Raw genomic sequence first — 8385 nt, forward strand, 5'->3', positions numbered from 1 at the left:
AACAATACCTCTTTCAATTTCTAGGTACCTCATAAGCTAACAGATATATCTAGCAGTCTACAGCACAGGTATACTCTTATATCCAGCACAAATACTAATAGGTAACCATGTTTGCTGGGCCTGCTTACCTTAGTCAAGAGTAGATGCAATATTTGACACAAATTAAAGACGTGAAGCAAAGATTTAGTTTTGTTGCCAACTGAAGGGTGTCCAATCCTGGTCCTGGAGAACTCCCAACACTGCACATTTGAGATGTCTCTAATCAAACACGCCTGATTCAGCCCATCAGCTCATTAGTAAAGACACCAAGACCTCAAACGTGTGTCAGATAAGAGAGACATCAAAAACGTGCAGTGTTGGGAGTTCTCCAGGACCAGGATTGGGAACCACTGATGAAAAACTTCTTGCAGAATTTACTTCCAACACACCTGAACCAGCTAATCAAGGTCTTCAAGATCACTAGGAACTTCCACACAGGTGTGTTGGAGCTAAACCCTGTATGAAAGTGGACCCTTTAGGAACAGGACTGAACACCCCTGGTATAACCCTCTGAACTTAAATATGGCTTTTACTCCGACTAAGTTCTATATCAGGGGTTTCCAAACCTGTTGCTGGAGGGCCACTGTCCTGCAGGGTTTAGTTCCAGGCTTCCAGCCTTAATAAAACATAATTCCAGGTCTTCAGACTCACTAGAAACTTCCAGGCAAGTGTGTTGAAGCTAGTTGGAGCTAAATTCTGCAGGATGTTGGCCCTCCGGGAGCAGGATTGGACACCCCTGGTCTATATGGTAAGGTCACTTAAGTCAGGAGACAAATCATGGTAAGTTCCCCAATAGGGATGTTTGTATGACCAGGACATGGTCCGTGCACATCTGTCACTTATCAGGGGTGTATTACGCACATGCAAAGTGATACTCAAATAACGTGTGCATCTTATTGTAACGTTTTGGTTCCAACAACTGAGATGAAGCCACATTTTAAAGCACAAACTATCTGATAAGACTATACAGGTCTCCGATATCCCTCATCCAAAACACGTGGATCTCAACTAGTTGATCAAAACCCCAAATTGGGTAGCATTGTTGTTTTGATAGGGTCTTGGTAGACGTTATCCAACAAGTACTTGTTGCTTGGCATCCCCTTAGCCTCAAAAACCATTAAAACTACTCAAGGCAGTAGAAAAATGATACTGCTTGGTAATGTTGAGTCACCACTTGGTCCTGAAGCAAAACCTGTTGAGAACCACTTTACTCACACTGAACCAATCTGAACTGGTCACATGGATAGAAATCTGACATTTCCACTTAATTCAAGATTAAATCACTCGAGCATACTCTGCATGTCTCAGTGATTCCCCCCCCCTCCCTCGCCACTCCCACTTCTCCAAAAAATCCCCATTGCTCAACTCTTGCCCCAGTCCAGCTCCGAACAGCTGGAGAAGTAATTACGGTCATACTGATGGTCCCCCGGAGAAGAGCCCAGATCATCACCCGACTCATAAGTCTTCAGAAAAGAAACATCCATGTTTTCTCACTTGAATCGGAGACGTGTCCAGGGAAGTGTCTTTTCCATTGCCTGGTCCACCAAACATACTTATCTATGAAGTTTTACATTCAAACATCTGATCCTGAATGGAACATCTCTTACCATTTATCATAAACTGTTGAAAACTAAAAGGAAGCAGCACTGTGGATCTTGATTGCCAAGCGAAGTGGATCCTTCCTTGCAACCTGAGTACACAATGCTGCCTTCATGCTGACATGCTTTCATTCATCCTCTACACTACAATACAATACGTATGCTCATTTGAGAAAGTGAGCAACCAAATGAGTGCAAAGCAAAGATAAGGCAAACATCTGATGAAACTTTAAACCAATCCACCACCGATAACTAAAACCATACCCATTGCATCAGTTGTAATGCAATTTCAGCCTTGATCATGAAAGACCGCTTTTATTAGTAAAACACTGAATCATAAAAGACCTATTGTGTATACCAATGTGGTTTAATCTTCTTTAATCATCAGTCATGGCATTGCAATTCAGGCTCCAATGAAGATCTGCACATCTAACTCCCATATTCATTCAAATAAATGTCTAGTAGAAGACATTAATCACAGCTAAGCCCTTTGACAAAGCGGAGACATCATATTTATTGCATGGCATCGATTCTGACAGATCCAACATGTGTGGATAAATTCAGGACTAGCTGACAAACCACAATAATCAGCATCTTGATTATCAGGGAGGCAGAACTTCTGAAAAGTTACCCCTCATAAATACAGATGTCATCCTCAACAAGACCTCAAGCTTGTTTGAATGTTGGAAACATGCAGTTGCAAGACTATAGTTCAAGATTAATCCCAAAAAGATTGTGCCTAATTCTGAATATTGGTTTTGGTCACTCACTTTTATTGTTGGAGCATTTTGCAGAAATATTGATTCCTAATAAATATAGCAGATTACGTCAATTTCAACAGTTCCGTGTGGTTCAGGCAATGCAGGCAGTAACAGACAGTATGTGACACCTTTGAAACATGTTGAGCAAAGTTCTTCTGCAGTCAGGACTTAAACAGCAGAAACTTGAAAGGACAGTTAAAAAATTGGCAGGGAAGTTAAAGAACAAATGAAAAATACATTTTCGAAATCAATGAAAAGAATATATATTAACAAAAGAAGACATAGGTTGTAATTCTAATACATGTTGACATCAAAATACACTGCATCACCTATGGTCTAAACATACTGTATTTTGATACATTGGGTGTGTCCCTCAATGAAATTTGAGCAAGTTTCCGAGCGAATGAACGGGAGTCCATTGTCCGTCTCTCCCTGTACCTCCCATTCTTGGAATGCTTGATATTCCCAGTCTGTATGTCTGGAAGTGTAGTCACTGTTAACTGGATATTCTTTCTGCTTGGATCAGGAGGCAGCCAGAGCCTTGACCAGGTAGAGTTTGTCGCCCTGTTCGCTGGTGAAGATGGGCGCCTTTTTGTAGTGTTCCACCAACTCCTCCATTGAGTTAAACTTGCGTTGTCCGATGCAGTACAAGTTGTCCTTCAGTTGGACTTTGAAATGCTTGTTTTTGGACTGAGCTTTCAGCGATATTGAAAAGTCATTGGGCTAGAAAAAGAAAACATATGGAGAAAGGGAAATAATATCAATTTAGACCAATTGCTGAAAGCAGGATTCTTAGCATATTTATCAGAATACAAGGAGGAACGTTTCTGTCTACTTACTGAGGACTCACTGTCCCGGATAAGAAAGTCTCCCTCTGTGCCCCTCTGGTTGAGTGCCACCTCTGCCTGATGACGCGTCACCTTCCCGTAGTACCACTGCTTGCCAGCGAAGCGTCCACTGGATGAAGGCTCAATGTAGTCACAGTCAGGTGTGGGCGGCCCGGCCATGCTGGCTGAGTTGTGCAACTCCTGCAGAACAGTCACGTAGTTCTTCGGCACAAGTCCCATCTGCCCGTCGGCTTTGCGACACTTCCACCACTCAGGGTCATTTTCTGGCTTCTCCACAACATCCATAACCTCCCCCTTCTCAAAGTTCAGCTCTTCATCATTGCCCGAGCTGAACGGGTAGAGTGCCTGTACTGTGTGCAGCACCCGGTTGCCGTTCGCACTATGAACAACATCCGACAAGCCAGCAGAGTCGTTGCTCGCCGATCCATCTGCATCCTCCGTCACGTAGTTGGATGGAAACCATCCCGAATGGCCGTTGTAGCTCCCTCTCCACCAGCCATCACTGCACTTCTCCATGACAATGACCCTTGTGCCCTTAACCAACGACAACTCATCTTCCCGCTCGGCCGTGTAGCTGAATTTGACTAGCGCAGGAAGGTTTAGGTCATACAGACGTTCGCCATTGTCCGGGTAGAAATCAGAGTCCGCGTTGGAGGCCGTTTCACGCATGCCTGTCTTCCGTTTCACCTTGCCAATTCCTGCATACATAAAGAAAGAACAGCCATTCAGATTTTCCCAAATACACAATTAGTGTCCCTTCTTTGTACTCAACTACTTGTACTTGTGGCATTGCAGATGAAAACTGCAGTCAGTGTGGACGCCCAAGAAAATTGGCAACGCGACAAAATTGAGCAGAGTTCAACTTCATTGAAACTAAAGCAATGTAGCAACTAGGGGACTGCAATGTTTCATTAAGTCCACCTTATTTGTTAACAAATCACCTTTTCAGAGAGCTTGTTGCTGCATTCTAGGATTGCCTTCTACGAGAAGAATACATAAGATGCTGCTTTAGAAAGTGGCAGATACAAGGTACAAGGCAACACAATTTTGCTGCTCAACTTTGTGAACAGTCTACGTTTCAAGGGGGCAGTCATGGCCTAATGGTTATAAAGTCGGGCTTGTAACCTGAAAGTCCCAGGTTCGAGTCTTGGTAATGGCAGGAATTGTAGGTTAGGAGGGAGTGAATGAACCGCACCAAATGAGGTACCCTTGAACAAGGTACTGAACCCCCAATTGCACCCTGGGCACTGCAGCAAAAGTGGCTGCCCACTACTCCAGTGTGTGCACTACTGTTCACTACTGTGTGGGTGCACTTGGATGGGTTAAATGCAAAGCACAAATTCAGAGTATGGAACACAATACTTGGCCACGTGTCACTTTTCTTACTCACTCACTTCTTCTGCATACACCTGACACCTTCAAATGGTTTTTATCAGTTCTTTTTTATACTGAGAAAAAACTCATATCTACTGTCCACTACAAAAAAAACACATTTAACTAAAGGCATCTGTCAATGGAAAGCCATATTCAGAAATTAAAAATGTGTTGAGACAGTCTCTTCAGGGGGTAATTTCATCACCCCGCACCCTGCATTCATTCCATTCTTTTTGAAATTATCTGTGAGCATTGTATTTTGATACAGGCACCAACAGGCAGGGCACGAGTGAAAGGAGAACTTGTCCAAACACATGTTACAGTGCAGTCAGGCTTGTGTTTTCATACTGACGGGTAAACAGTAGCTATCAGCTCCCGCCTGCTTGAGCAATGTGTCCTCTCTTAGTAAACACGGGCGCTGGTCCAGTTTCAAAACCACCCAATTACAACCAACTAATTATGTTCTCACCACTTTTTACCACTCATAGATCATATGACAAGCTGTGTATTTTTGACTTCATGGAGATGATTCAATTATTCCCATGTGAACAAGCATGTAAGAGCAACAGAACAATTCTGCAAACAAAAAGAAATGCTTGCTTTGTGACGATGCAAAAAATATAGCCACCATGATACAAGGGTGCACGTTTACTCTAAGAAAGGTTCTTTATCATTTGTCACCTGTCTCGCACAGCTGTGTGGTCTAGTTCTGTTATTCAGAGAAAAGTACAATTAACTGCAAAGAGACACTGGAATGATCACCACACCCTTCGTCCTCCTCCATGAGGAAGGAATGAGCGAGGGAGTGTTGGGTTAGGTTCATGGATACTGTCGAGGATTCCGGCTTCTCTGACCACATTAGGTCAAGCCAAGTGGGCCGGTCTAGAGGATTAATGGAGAATATCTGACCCAGAGGCCTTTTGACCGTGTTGGCGGGTTTGGCAAAGGTTTGTGAATAGTGTTACCGTGCAGGAATGTCCACTTGGCAGTGAAGTTTGTACCGGCCCAATCCAAAGGCCCAAGGACAGATAAACACTCTTTCTCTTTACACACTTTACAAAAAAAGCACAGCAACAAAATTATGGTACTGGATGGTAGTACCATGGTAATTTATAGAATACAAAATGCATGGCACTTCAAAGAATACCATGGTATTACAATAGTATATCTGCTAAAAAACAGCTTAAACTAGCCCAAGGTTGTTTGTTTGCTGGTCTAAGATGGTTTGCTCAAAGTAAGCCAACCCCCACTAAAACCATCAGACTAAACCATTCTCACCAGGGGAAACCAAACCACACCAAATTACTTTAAGCTGGTTTACCCTGTTTTTAACATGGAAGTAGGCAAACTCAGCCTTTATATTTCAAATTAATATACCTGTAGGCACGGTTCAAGAATAATACTTACCAGATGTGATTTAACAAAACTTCTCACCCAAAAAGCAGGTGAAACCTTGAAACCACTCTTACCTAATCTAAAAGGAAATCACCCAATTTACTTCATGCTTGCTCAGGGGTTAAAGGTTAACAGAGTGAGAACAAAGCTTTTCCAATGACTCTTTCTGCATTGAGCGAGATGCTTATCAAAGCTCGAGGCCAGAAGAATTTACTCTGTGCTTGCGGATACCTCTACTGCCTGATTTGCATTACAAATGTATGAAATCCCAAACCAAGACGTATTTGCCTCTGGCCTCCAAGCTATGTCCGATTAAGGGGGATTGACATTTGCATGGTCAATGTGAGCAGGAAGTGAATGTGAAGTGTACGTGCGATACTAACTGGAGCATTTAGTGCCCCATGCGTGAACATGTTGGTGCATGTAACCACGGGTGTGTGAATCTTCTGACAGCATGAGTTCAACTCGTCTACAAATTCAAAAGGCTTTTCTTAAGGGGAGAGTTCACCCAAAAATGAAAATTCTGTTACAGTTTATTCACTCTCATGCCATTCCCTTCCTATGAGCTGTTGCGACCATATCATTAGGTCAGCGAGCTGATGAGAACCAGATCAGTATGATTTATGACAGAATCATTCAGAAAGGTTTTATAAACAGATCAAATAAAAAGTAGTTAGCACATTGCTACATTTTCAGTAACATCAAAAAGAACATCTAATGAGTCTCATCATGCAAACCTATCGAACGGCTTTGTAAGACCTGGAATATAAGTGAAAAAGTTGTTTGGATTGTTTTTATTGTATTTTTATAGTGTTTTTGTGATTTGAAAGCTTAACTATCGAAAAGAGTGAATAGAACAATTCTTAATTTATCCAGAAGAAACTCATACAGTTTGGAAAGACATAAGGGTGAGTAAATGACAATGTTCATTTTCAAGTGATCTAATTCATTAATCTAATTCATGAAAAAAAAAGACAAAATTTGAATGAAGTGTGAATAAATGCAAATCTGGACTTAAATGCAGGTTCAAATATACAAGGATTTCGAAGGCAAATTTCAAGTTGTCACTTGTTAAAAAATGCAACTGATGTTGGGTGTGTGAATGTTCAGACCAGTGGTCGTGGTGGTTTTCTTGAGCGTGATACGACTGATGTTGTTTCACAAGACAGGGAAAGTAATCCACCCACTCAGTCATCGGATTAGTCAGTCTACATGGTCTCTAGGGAGCTGACATGGGCAGTTTACACAAGTTTATTTTCAATTCTCTTAACTAACACTTCTAGACAGTAACCAGCCACATCAGCGCAAACACACAATTTCGCAAACAGGTTGGCTCACACATGGCGGGTGTATCCCACTTAAGTATACGCTTTTTTAACACTTGAAATTGTACTTTTTAAAAACAGATCTGTGCATGTGTTGAAGAAAATGTTAATTATGCTTGTCAAAATTTGCCACCATAATGCAAAGAGGTTTTGGTCCACCCCAAGTCTCTGATATTCTCTATGAATCCATGGATGTTCTGCTGAAAGAACAAATCACATTGTATTGAGCCATGGTGCATTTCCTGAATAAAAAATTTGGAATTTTCCTGGATTCCTATGGAAGTTGCTCAGGAAGGAAAGCTGCATGCTTTGTATGGCCATAACTCAATGTGTATATATCTATGTCTGTTTATGCAATCATCTACTTTTAAACATTAACTTTTAAATCAAGTTTGACCAAAAGCTGTCATTTGCAACTAACTGGCAACCATTACAACTTGTAAAACCCAACAGAGTTCCATCTAAAGTTATATTCCACCCACCCAACACACTACATCCACTTCCCTTCCATTTTCAAGTCTTTCCTCTGAGTGCAACATGAGCTGACTTAGATTAGTTGTTTCCTATGGTGAGTTCATCCTATTGTTCTCCAATATAAGGCTGTACTCCATTTAAAAGCAACCTATGGTTATGAATAGGTGGATTTTATGCAAGGTAAATAAATGACATGAAAGTGTGACAAACAAACAACCTAAGTCTTGTAAAAAAAAAAAGAAATTACAAAAAAAGTGGTGTTGTGGTAGTACCGTGGACAATGTATTGTTTCAGATGATTAATATTTAAATATACATAATGGTACTGAATGATGACCATATTCATACACCACGGTGTTTACAAGTTGCTTAAATGTACTTAAAGGAACACCACTATTTTTTCCAACTCCCCTAGAGTTAAACAGTTGAGATTTACCGTTTTTGAATCCATTCAGCCGATCTCCGGGTCTGGTGGTTTAGTTTTAGCTGTAGCTTAACATAGATCATTGAATCTGATTAGACCGTTAGCATCTCGCTCAAAAATGACCAAAGAGTTTCTATATTTTTCCTAT

At 41.3% G+C, this 8385-nt stretch overlaps 1 protein-coding gene across 3 annotated transcripts in view; it reads right to left on the reverse strand.

The window, feature by feature from the left end:
• Positions 1 to 729: 729 nt before the first annotated feature.
• The window catches only part of LOC107687508 (cytoplasmic protein NCK1-like), a 47293-nt gene continuing 39637 nt past the window's right edge, over positions 730 to 8385 (reverse strand). For all 3 annotated transcript variants that reach the window (XM_016484869.1, XM_016484870.1, XM_016484871.1), the window contains 2 exons: positions 3238 to 3944; positions 730 to 3121 (listed from right to left, as the gene is read on the reverse strand). In XM_016484869.1, the coding sequence (XP_016340355.1) occupies positions 2921 to 3121; positions 3238 to 3944 (908 nt within the window). In that variant the 3' untranslated portion in view covers positions 730 to 2920. The remainder of the gene's footprint in view (positions 3122 to 3237; positions 3945 to 8385) is intronic.

Source organism: Sinocyclocheilus anshuiensis, unplaced genomic scaffold (assembly GCF_001515605.1).
Source record: "Sinocyclocheilus anshuiensis isolate Anshui unplaced genomic scaffold, SAMN03320099.WGS_v1.1 scaffold870, whole genome shotgun sequence".
NCBI classification, from domain to species: domain Eukaryota; kingdom Metazoa; phylum Chordata; class Actinopteri; order Cypriniformes; family Cyprinidae; genus Sinocyclocheilus; species Sinocyclocheilus anshuiensis.